This window comes from Lissotriton vulgaris, chromosome 2_1 (assembly GCF_964263255.1).
Source record: "Lissotriton vulgaris chromosome 2_1, aLisVul1.2, whole genome shotgun sequence".
NCBI lineage: Eukaryota > Metazoa > Chordata > Amphibia > Caudata > Salamandridae > Lissotriton > Lissotriton vulgaris.
Genome location: NC_141687.1, coordinates 1,051,790,465 through 1,051,802,694, shown reverse-complemented (window position 1 = coordinate 1,051,802,694; position 12,230 = coordinate 1,051,790,465). Strand labels below are relative to the sequence as shown.

Here is a 12,230-nt window from a genome sequence, read left to right as displayed (position 1 = left end):
GCTGGTTAATTAAAAACGAATGGGAGTGTGGTCACCCATGCCATGAAATATTACAAGCTTTGAAATCACTGCATAGATATATGGGTAATTGAAATGAAGCACATTCTTTTATTTTCAATTTAATTTGAAATTTCTTCTACTAAATTAATAAGGTAAACAGCACATGTGATTCATTTTTTGTGCAGACGGACTGTTATGAACTTTAGAGAATCTATGTTCGAGAAAAAAATGTAATATGGACATTTTTCAGTATAACTTATACGGCTAAAATGAAAGGTACTTGGTGTGGAAGCAGCTGCATTTCAGTACCACCTTGTTGAGCTACAGCTGTAGGATGCAAAAGCATGATAATGCAGTAACCAATGAAAAACTGTATGTTGCAAAAAAAAATTAGTTTATTGAAGAATTTCTTTCTTTAAAAAATTCCAGGTGTTGTTAAAGTGGACTATGGCGATGTCTCCATCAGGAAAGCTCTGAGAGAAAAACTGCGATGTAAACCCTTTTCGTGGTACCTTGAAAATATCTATCCAGACTCTCAGATCCCAAGGCGTTACTTCTCACTGGGTGAGGTACTGTATGCACATCTTTATTATAATAATTAGGCTAACATTTGACAATTAAATACTGTTACTTTTTAATGCAATGTTTTTGGCTCTTTAGATTTGCTCACTATCTTGTAATTTGTTATTTTTGCCCTGCCTCCTCCCTTTGTTGAATTTTCAATTCATAGAACCCCGGCGTTGAGGCACAGCGGTTTTATGTTTTAGTTGCATAGAACTAAGAAATACATTTTTACTGTAAACTCATAAAAACAAATTTAAACATGCTTCTACTATCTTATTTAATGGAACCAAATGATTCCAGAAGAGCTTTCTGCTATCTCATTTAATATAACAAAATATTTTCAGAAGTGCCACAATCCAAAAAGTGATAAAAAAACACAGTATAAATACATGTCACACATGTTGTTAGACAAACCATAACAGGTACATTGCAATGCAATTAACATGAAATATACATTGTGACTATGGGCCTGATTATGATTTCGGTTGGACCTACAACGACAGGCCATCGGTGGCAGTCCGATCAACAAACCTTTGGGCTGACCAACGGATTACTATCATCGTTGTCGAACCCTAAAGAGTCGGGGGAATACCACCGACTCCGTCAGGATCAGTGATCCCGTCGGGGTGGCGGTCTGAATTGCAATCCCGAATGGAGATAGTGCCAAGCCAGGCACCACCATCAGGATTACAATATCCCTTTCCAACAGCTTTTTCATGTCAGAAAGTCAGCCATAAAAAGATTGTCAGAAAAATATTTAGGTGGCCCCAAACCAGGCCTCCTTCTTTCATGGGCCACTGTAAAGTGGCTAAGGGGACACATGTAGGCCCCCATGCACCTCCATTCACGGTGTGCCAGAGAGAGGGAGACAGAGAGAGGGAGAGCGAGAGAGGAAGGGAGAGCAAGCGAGGGACGAGGAGCAAGGGAGGGAGGGAAAGGGAGCATGAGGGAGGGAGAGCGGGGGAGGGAGAGCAAGCGAGGGAGAGAGAGGGAGCGAGGGAGCAAGGGAGAGCGAGGGAGGGAGGGACAGCGAGGGAGGGAGGGAGAGCAAGCGGAGGAGCGAGGGAGAGCGAGAGAGAGAGAGAGTGAGGGAGAGCGAGAGAGAGAGAGGGAGGGAGAGCAAGGAAAGGAGGAGAGCGAGGGAGGGAGACAAAGCAAGGGAGACAGAGTAAGGGAAACAGAGCGAGGGAGACAGAGTGAGGTAGACAGAGGGAGGGAGACAGTGGGAGGGAGACAGAAGGAGAGAGAAGGAGACCTCAGAGAGAGGGAGACCTCAGAGTGAGGGGGAGGAAACGAACGAGAGGGAGACAGAGGGACGGAGAGAGGGAGGGAGACAGAGGGAGGGAGAGCGAGAGAGGAAGGGAGAGAAAGCGAGGGAGACTGAGGGAGGGAGAGCAAGGGAGGGAGGGAAAGGGAGCACGAGGGAGGGAAAGCAAGGGAGAAAGAGGGAGCGAGGGAGAGTGAGGGAGCAAGGGAGGGAAGGAGAGCAAGGGAGTGAGAGCGAGGGAGGAGAGCAAGCGAAGGAGCGAGGGAGAGGGAGAGAGAGAGAGGGAGGGAGGGCAAGAGAGAGAGGGAGGGAGAGCGAGGAAGGGAGGGAGAGCGAGGGAGGGAGACAGAACAAGGGAGACAGAGCGAGGGAGACAGAGCGAGGGAGACAGAAGGAGAGAGAGGGAGACCTCAGAGAGAGGGAGACCTCAGAGAGAGGGAGACCTCAGAGTGAGGGGGAGGGAATGAGAGAGAAGGAGACTTCAGAGTGAGGGAGACAGAGGGAAGGAGAGAGAGGGAAGGAGACAGAGGGAGGGAGACAGAGAGAGGGAGACAGAGGGAAGGAGAGAGAGGGAGACCTCAGAGTGAGGGAGACCTCAGAGTGAGGGAGACCTCAAAGTGAGGGAGACCTCAAAGTGAGGGAGAGGGAAGGAGAGAGAGGGAGGCAGCGGGAATGAGGGAGAGGGAAGGAGAGAGAGTGAGACAGAGGGAAGGAGGGAGAGGGAAGGAGAGAGAGGAAGTGGGAAAAAGAGTGAGGGAGAAGGAAACAGAGAGCGAGGGAGAAGGAAACAGAGAGAGAGGGAATGAGGGAGAGGGAAGGAGATAGAGGGAGACAGAGGGAAGGAGGGAGAGAGAGGGAAATAGAGTGAGGGAGAGGGAAATAGAGTGAGGGAGAGGGAAATAGAGTGAGGGAGAAGGAAGCAGAGAAAGAGGGAGACAGAGAGAGAGAGAGACAGTCGGGGTTAGTGAGACAAAGTAAGAGAGGGAGTGAGACAGTCGGAGTGAATGAGACAGAGGGAGAGATGGAGAGAGGGAGTGAGAGAGTCAGAGTGAGTGAGACAGAGGGAGAGAGAGGGAGAGAGAGGAATGGAGATGGAGGGAGAGAGAGGGAGAAAGAGAGGGAGGGAGGGAGAGAGAGAGAGAGATGTGTGTATGCCGGGTCTTTTGGCTCAGTGGACGAAGGCGTCCGCTGCAGGGACCTGTGATCAACCTGATGGTTACAGTTTTTTTTGCTCTAGCCCTGCCCCCTTCCCCACTGACCCCACCCCCACCAGTGCGGCCCTCGGACACAAACCATACTGTAAATTTGGCCCCAAGAGAAAGTTTGTGAGTACCCTTGCTTTAGAGGATGGAAAACAACCTTTACAACGCAGTCATCACATCACACTACATTTACAACACAGTAATGACATCGCAACATCCTTTACAATGCATGTCAGTACAATGCAGCCATTACATTGCATGTCACTACAGCTAATGCCACTATAAAGCATATCACTACAATGCATTCATTACATTGCATGTCATTACAACGCATTCCATTACAATGCATAGTACACCTACAATATCCAACACTTATAATACTGTTGCACCCCCTGGAGTTAGAATAGTAATTTTTACTCCCACACTATCCAACACTTACCTACTGTTGCACCCCCTGGAGTTAGAATAGTAATTTTTACCCCTACGCTATCCAACACTTACCTTAAATGCAATGTAATGGTATGCGTTGTAATGGTATGCGTTGTAAAGGTAATATGCAATGTAATGGAATCCGTTGTAAATGTGGTTTTAAAAAATTTGTTGTAATGACATGCGAAGTAAATGTATGCGTTGTAAGGGATGTTGCGGTGTACAAACTGTGTTGTAAAGGCATGCATTTTAAATGTATGTGTTGTAACGTCATACATTCTTAGGGGACACCATTTATCATTTCTAGCTAGAGATTGAGAGATGGAAGCTTCTTGTGTGACCACAATGCCCGGAAAACCAATTGGGCAAAACCAACAAGCAGCAGGAACAAGTTAAGGCCAGTCATCTACTGTGTTACACAAGAAGAGGATGCATTGAAAATGGAAGCAACTTACAAGGATGGTAGAACGGGCAATTCCACACAAGAATCTCTAATGTGAAAATCTTTTCTAAATTCCAGATGAGAGAAGGAATTAAACACATGAAAGGTGACATGCAATTTGTGTGATCAGGTTCCTCAGTCTGAACAACCTGTGAAGTATTCTTTTGGCACAAGTGGAGTACTGAAACACCGGCAAGTCATGCACTAAAACAAGCACTACTGATCAGAAATGGAAAAGCAATGGCAGAGTATTGTGGAGGTGGAAACAGTTCCATTATAAGTACTTCAAGCTGTGAGTGAAAAAAAAGACCCAAAGTTGCAGATGTTCCCAACATACTGCAATAAATGTAAGAAAATAATTTCTTCTGGACAAATCTTGTGATGGAGATGGCTCTGATTGCAGTAACAGAGGAAGCAAGGCGGATCTTGGATCAGGGGTATCAGTGGCAGTGATCCTCCTTGACCTGAGCGCCACCTTGGACACGGTGAACCATAAAATTCTCTTGAGCCGTCTTCTCAGTATGGGAATATCAGGAGAAGCCGTAGCCTGGTTTAAGTCCTTTCTAGGTGATCAGACCTTCCAGGTCTTTGAAGGAACCTCTGTATCTGCAGCCAAGTCCTCCTTGAGCCCTACGCTATTTAATGCGTACATGAGACCACTGGCTGGGATTGTTCGTCCGCATGGTATTAAGATCATCACATATGCTGACGACACCCAGCTGGTGGTCTCTCTTACGCATAAGTATGCCCACCAACCTCAAACCAACCTGACTACCTGCCTGGAGCAGGTGAAGAGTTGGATGACAAAGTCATGCCTGAAGCTCAATGGGGATAAAACTGAGCTCATGCTTCTTGCCCTGTCAGCTCCTTCCACCTTGGAGCTATCATGGCCTACTAGTTTAGGTGCACCCCCCACACCGAAAGAAAACAGAAAAAGCCTTGGGGTGTGGCTGGACAAATCCCTTACCTTTGATTCACAAGCAACTAAATTGTCAGCGACTTGTTTTGGTCTCATCAGGATGATGAAAAAAATCCTCCCGCTTCTACCCTTTGATGCCAAGCAGGTAGTGATTCAGGGCCTAATCCAGTCCCGTATTGACTTCAGTAACGCCCTGTATCTAGGGGCGCCTGAATACTGCCTGCAAAAACTGCAGCGGATCCAGAACTGTGCAGCACGCACACTCCTTGGAATCCCACGCAGAACCCCGATAGAGACGGGACTGAGAGCTCTACACTGGCTCCCTGTCATAGAAAGAATTAAGTTTAAATCCATGTTTATCACCCATCAAGCTTACTGGAAAGTTGGCCCAACAATTAGCCACCCTCTAATCTCCCCTTACTATCCAAAGAAAGAGCTTCGCTCTTCCCATGCTTTTCTGGCAACAGTCCCTCGGATCCGGAGATCCAGAGCAGGAGGCTGCCCTTTTTCTTACAATGCGCCCAAGCTATGGAACTCACTCCCCCTACACCTAAGATCTAACCTCAACCGGCTGACCTTCCGAAGACAGCTCAAAACTTTTCTTTTTAACTAACTAAGCCCACCCTTGGACCGACTCACCGGAAGGCTCAATCTAGTTCCTAGCGCCTGTACGCCTCAGGGCTGCTGCTGCGCTTAATAAAACCTCCTTTCATTTCATTTCATTTCATTTCAATGATGATGGGCATCATTGGGTTTGGTGCAGGACCTGTCCAGCACGCTGCAGAGGGGTTGAACACATGCAAATGTTCCACACAGTGATGTAGAGCATTGGCTGACTGTTGGGGTGGGGCATGTGGAGTTAGGACAGGGCCTGATTGATGATTAGGCCCTGTCCCAAAACCCTCACAGAGGACAGCTGGGGTCAGTGCATATTCAGGAAGGGGGAGATGGCAGTTTTTTAAAGAAATGTCATTAGCTTTCAGAAGCTACCTCCGAAAATACGGTAGAAGTGGATATCTTTCCAGTTCTTCTGGAGTACTGCATTACCCAAAACCTTTACAAAAAGGTTTAAATGGAAATAACATGTATACTAATGAGAATACATACAATCAAGGCGCTCTTGTTGGCACAAAATCATCCAAAGTTCAAAAAAGTCTCACAACAATCCTCAATGTCCTCAAACTAGTGCAACAATGGCGGCCATCTGATACCCATTGGGAATTATGGAACACAGTCTCAATAAGTGAAGAATCTTCCACTGTAAATACAAAAGAGGAATATTCAAATTTCTTCTGATGAAGTGCAAATGTTGTTCTTTATTATCTTCAATTCTTTTTTATTGACATCACAAATCCATTAGTTCACATTTCCTGAGCTCACAAGTGAGCATGTGCTAACTAGACCTATATCTGCCTATATACTTTGTCAGCTAAAGTAACATATAAAACATAATAAATCATCCAATCCCATGATTATAACTCTCACCAACAAACCTGAGGTGGAAAAGTGCAAAATATTGCTATTCTGAAGTCAAAATGACACCACCATACATAATTTTGCAGGATCGATTAGGATAAATACTCATATTGATAGTGCATACTTTCAAAGCATATTAGTAATTTAGTGTCAAACAGTCAGTGTAAACAAGAGTGGTCCATGATAATCAATATTCTATGCTAACAAAATCATAATACTGGTAAAGGAGTGCCTGTGCCAATAACACCAACACATAACACCTTCACTCACTCATGTGTGCTAAATCTCAAAGCGTAAACGTTCGAAAGAATGAGCCAGACTAGTCAAATAAATTAGGCAAATCAATCCATCAGAAAAAAAATCCCAAAGCTACACATGTGGTAGTTATAGTGTCTGCTGGCATGGGGAAGACAAGGAAGACATCTTCTAATACAATACTCCAATTGTTTATAGGATTCATAGGGACGTATCCTGTAATTCTAAGTTTCTCATATATGTGATTATATCTAAGTATGGACAAATCTATCTATGGAACACATATGGAGTGGGTGAGAAAGCAAAATTCAAAGGCAAACTGAAATGATTGGCCTGTGCTTACTAACACATCCATGCTAAAGCTTTTAGTCAAATAGCGCACACCAGCATATGCCCTAAGGTAGGTAACTACATATTAAAAAAAGGTAGCATACTTTGCAGTTGGATGCAAGGAAAGTTCCAAATTTTACATCTCACTAATGTAAAACTTAATTTTTTAGAAAGTGGTCCAAAATGTCACTATGCAACTTATGTATTCCATTGAACATGACAGAGGCACTGCATCTCAAGAAGTAGAAACATTAGTTTAACTTATGAAAAGTATGTGAAATACTCCAGTAGTAAGCCATGAAAACAGGAAAATAATTTGATCAATAAAGAGTTCTAGAGCCTTAGCGTCTTCTGGTCTGTCGGATGTCTGAAGTAGATGACAATGGAGCATTCAGACTCAGACTGAAGTTCTAGAAAGTCAGCATTGTTTGAAGCCTATACAAGGCTGATTTAAAATGTCAGAACTAGAGACATCTTCACTTTCCTGTCTTAAATCATGAGAAACAAATTGGGCCTAATCCCATGTACTACACCTTGGAAACAGCTTTCTAAAAGTGTCTGAAAAGTGTGCTGCTTCAAGGTGTAGCAGAGGGATCAATGACATAATACAGAGAAAACAAATATAGAGTCACATAATTATCAAAAATGTAATATCGATGACAAAAATATCAAGTCTATATGCATAACTATAAAAGTCACTTCTATCAAGCACATAAATATAGCTGACAAGAAACAGTGACTTTTTCATATATTGAATACAAAAATATCGGAAACACAATTATTGTGACTTATAAATAAACATCTACCATGTAAAAAATATTTACAACAATATCGACTACCTACAAAATTATTATCAACACAGTTAGTAAATACAATTAAAACACACTAAAAACCAATTATTTACACAAACAGTAAATAGCTTTTCAACAGGGTACAGTCTTTTATCTTTTCACCCACAACAGATTAAACAGATTTAGATGCTACCTACTTCACAATACTACTTCTGAAACGTATCGGAGATCAGTTAATCATATCCGTTATATAGAAGGTGCAAAAATTATTTATGAAGTGATCAGTCCATTGTACTACAACAGGTTACATCCAAGTTGTGTAGCACTGAGCCTAGAAAATCTAAGTCTTAACAATTTCCCATCCCTCCCAACTCCCCCACCCCATCTCGTACGTCTCCTGATCCCTCGTCTAAGGGGCAACATGTCCTGGCCCGGAAACAATCTCACATGGGATAGTGGGGCATATTACCAACAACTAGCGATAATTATCGCTATGTTGGTTTAGCGGCAATATTTTTATCGGCGAGCTGCGGCGATTTTTTTCTCTTAGGAACCTTGCTATTATCAAGGTATATCTCCTAAGCGATAAAAATCGGCCGAATGCATGAATATCGCTGAAAAGTCAGCGATATTCATGCATTACCGAGCTAATGCTCTTAGCCATGTTATCCACCTACTATTGGATAACATGGCTAAGAACTGCTCAGGGGCAGGTGTTAGCTTTCGGAGATATTCGCGCTTAGCGTGAATATCTCCAAAAGTTGGTAATAGGAGATAGCGATGTTAGCGATTTTTTCCAGCCAAAAAAGCAGAGATAAACTCCCTTGATAATATGCCCCATTGTGCTCGTCCTTTACTGACTAGCCTGTGCGTTCCTCGGGGTGTATTCCTTAACTGCTACCCCATAATCTTCCCTCATATGATTCGTATCTATGAGTTGTCTGCATGTGATGGCAGCAGCTCAGTTTCCTCCAGATCAAGCAGCATCCGCTTCCAGTCCTGCGTAATTGGGTATTTTCGTTGTCCTTTCTCCTCCTCCCTACTCAATACGGTACCCTCCGCTCTGCCCCACCTCAATAGATCGGACCGCCATACCTCTATGTCTGGAGGCCTAGCGGACCTCCACCTCATGGTAAAAGCTCTAATTGCCAACAGCAATGATAGATCGAGGAACTTTAGCTTTATGTTGTTTGGGGCGTTTCTGGTGTCCTATCACACAATGTAACGTCTCTTCGGGCACCTACAGGGCTGTGACTGTACGCAATATACGACAAACATCCCCCCAGTATCCACGCAATCGCGGGCATGCCCATATCATGTGAAGGAGTCCGGTCTCGTCTGCCTTGCAACGTGGACAACAGTGGGGAGAGTCCGGGAACATTCTATGTAGCCTTTGAGGGGTGAGGTACGCCCTATGTAGTACCATAGCCTGTATAAATTTAAACTCAACATTCCTGGACACCTTCCTGGGATGTTCAAGGATAATCTTCCAGGCACCGTCTGCTAGAGCCTCCCCTGTGTCCAATGTCCAGGTGTCTCTGAGTGCGTTAATCGATAAGGCTGCGTGCTCCCTGATCCCAGTATAGAGCCATCTCACTAAGTGGCCTCCAGTCCCCATGTAATAGAGTAGGTGTACTAATTTGTGCTGTGTAGGTTTCATTCCTTGTGGGGCCCATGTACGTCTTATGTAGTGTGATACTGTGGCGTGTAGAATGTATAACCGTGGGGGAGCCCCAGTAATTTGCAAAAAGGAGTCATGGTCTAACATCGTGTCATCTCCAAAAAGGCCTCCTACTGTGTCCACCCCCACCTCCATCGAGGGCTGCAGTCCACGTTGTGTCAGTCGTCCCTGCGGCGTTGGGATACCCAGCAGGGGGACATTGTCTGCGTAAGGTTTGGTCTCAGACGTGTACACTAGTGCTTTCCGCCAGCAAATTAGGGCCGATGGCTATCCGAGGGATCCTGGTCTTAGGCAGCAGTAGGGAATGTAGTTCACCGCGTGACAGTCGGTCTGTTGTGAAGTCGATCTCATGGAGATTTCTACCCGCCACCCATCGTGCTAGCCACTGGAGCTGACTGGCATAATAGGAACCACGCAGGTCTGACACTCCGAGCCTCCCCGTCTAGTGCCTAGTTGTAATTTTCGGAGACTGATTCTCCTCCGTCCAGAGCCCCAAATGAGAGTAATCAGTATCGTGTTTAGTGTATTAAAAGATTTGTTGTGGGAGGAGAACCGGCAGATTTACAAAGTAGTATAACATAGGAGGGAGCATGACCAACTTAGAGACGACAATTCTACCCATGACGGACAGGGGCACGGACGTCCAAAATCCCACACTGCTACGGAGACTATTAATGGCCCTGCAGACATTGCCCTCGATTTGATCCTTGGGCAGTCTATAAACATTAACGCCTAGATATTTGAACGTGGTCTGTGCTATTGGAATCTGGTACCCACCAAATGGAATATGAGGAGGGTGTTGTAGTTCCCTAAAATAAAAGCCAATGGATTTTGCAGGGTTAACGGCTAGGCCAGACACGGCTTCAAAGCGATCAAAGATGTTAACTGTGGTCGAGTGGTCCCCGTCCAGGTCCCGGAAATACAATAAGATATCATCAGCATATATTGATATCAGGTTATGTGTTCCTTCAATGAATATACCTACCCTATCCACACGAGCTCGAAGGGCTATAGCTAGGGGTTCCAGTGTCAGGACAAATAAGAGGGGCAACAGCGGGCAGCCCTGTCGGGTGCCTCTGTGAACTGAGTAACTGTCCGAGATGTATCTACTAGTACGTGCCCTGGCGGTAGGGTCCGTATATAATAGCTGTACCCATTTTAGTAGAGCTTATGGGAAGCCAAAACGTTGTAACACTTCAAACATGAACGTCCACGACAGGGAGTCAAACGCCTGCCGGAGGTCCAGCGTGATACAGCCAGCCCGGGGGAGGTCCTGTGGCGTGGCAGACATGAGGGCGTGGAGTCTCCGCATGTTTTGGGAGGTACTCCTACCCGGGAGGAATCCGCACTGATCCGAGTGTATCAGGGCGGGGAGCTGGGTCTGTATCCTCAGAGCAATAGCCTTGCTGAGTATCTTGTACTATGTGGATAGCATCGAGAAGGGTCTATAATTAGTCACCTCAAGGGAATCCCTGCCAGGCTTGGGTATAGATGTAACTAGGGCCTGCATCGTTGAAACAGGTAAATGACCTGGCTCATACGATGTCTTGTAAATTTTCTCAAAGATAAGCACCAGGGTTGCAGAGTAAGTCTGGTAAAACTCCACTGGTAGCCCATCCATGCCTGGTGTCTTACCGCGGTTGAGGGATCGGATAGCCATCCGATTTCCTGCTACATGATGTGCCCGTCCATCCCTGTCAGCTCGTCTCGAGTCAGGGTTGGGAAAAGTAATTCCTGTAAGAAGTCCAGGATCCAACTTGTGCCGTCTGTGGGGAAAGGAGCGTATAGTGCTCTCAGGTGATCTCGGAATGCCCTGTTAATTTCAGACTGTGTATGTACGACCCTCCCGGACCCATCTCAGATCTGTGTAATTACCGGGGGTTCAGGGTTATCCCGTACTAGCCGGGCTAGCAGGGCACCCGACCTGTCTGCCTCGGCATGTTGAAGGCGCAAATACTCTTTATGGTCTATGACCCGCAGTGTTTCCAACAGCTCCGCGTGTTCTATATTGCCAGTCTGCAGCTCCCCCGTCCGCCCGGGGTCCGCACTCGCTTCCCTCTCCAAGATTTTCAGACGGTCCTCGACCCCGCAGAGCTTCTTGTGAATTTCCTGCCGTGCACCCACTAACTGTCCTATGGCAGCCCCCCGTATCACAGCCTTCATGGTGTCCCACACCACTAAATTGGACGTTGCCATGTCCCAATTCTCACAGACGTAGTTGTCTAGGGTATCCAACAGTGAGGCGCTAAAGGGAACATCTTCTAGCAACAGTGGGTTAAGTCTCCAGGTGGGCACCGGGGATGGTACCCTACCCCAATGCAGGTCGAGCGTCAGTGGCCTATGGTCGGAGAAGGTTTTAGCTAAGTATTCTGATAAATTACACTTGGACAATAGAGAACTAGAGCACAAGAACCTGTCAAGTTGTGTGTGTAGGTTGTGTACCGGGGAGTAGTAAGAGTATTCTTTATGGGTCAGGTGTAATGCACGCCACGCATCCACCATCCCCCATCCCGTAAGCCAAGTCCGGAATGAGTCTGTCAGTCTATGCACTCCGGTCACCTGAAGGGGAGGGTTTGATCTATCCAGGTCTACATCTAGCACCATTTTCCAGTCCCCACCCAGGATCCAGGGGATATCTACCCAGTCAGCAAAGGCCCGTCCTACCTTGGCCATGAATGCCTCTTGCTCAAAATTTGGGGCATAAACGCTGCCAAGAACAAGCAGTGTACCATCTAGTATGCCCTTCACCAGGACATATCTCCCCTGGTCGTCAATCTTCTTCTCCAGTTCTACAAAGGGAGTACCATGCCGTACCCAAATGGTAGCCCCTCTGGAGAAGGCGGAGTAAGAAGTAGAGAATATGGTTCCACTCCA

At 45.9% G+C, this 12,230-nt stretch overlaps 1 protein-coding gene across 2 annotated transcripts in view; it reads left to right on the top strand.

Moving 5' to 3' along the window:
- GALNT13 (polypeptide N-acetylgalactosaminyltransferase 13) overlaps positions 1-12,230 on the top strand; it is a 1,171,447-nt gene that overhangs the window by 763,366 nt on the left and 395,851 nt on the right. For both annotated transcript variants that reach the window (XM_086956679.1, XM_086956678.1), the window contains exon 8: positions 430-569. In XM_086956679.1, the coding sequence (XP_086812805.1) occupies positions 430-569 (140 nt within the window). The remainder of the gene's footprint in view (positions 1-429; positions 570-12,230) is intronic.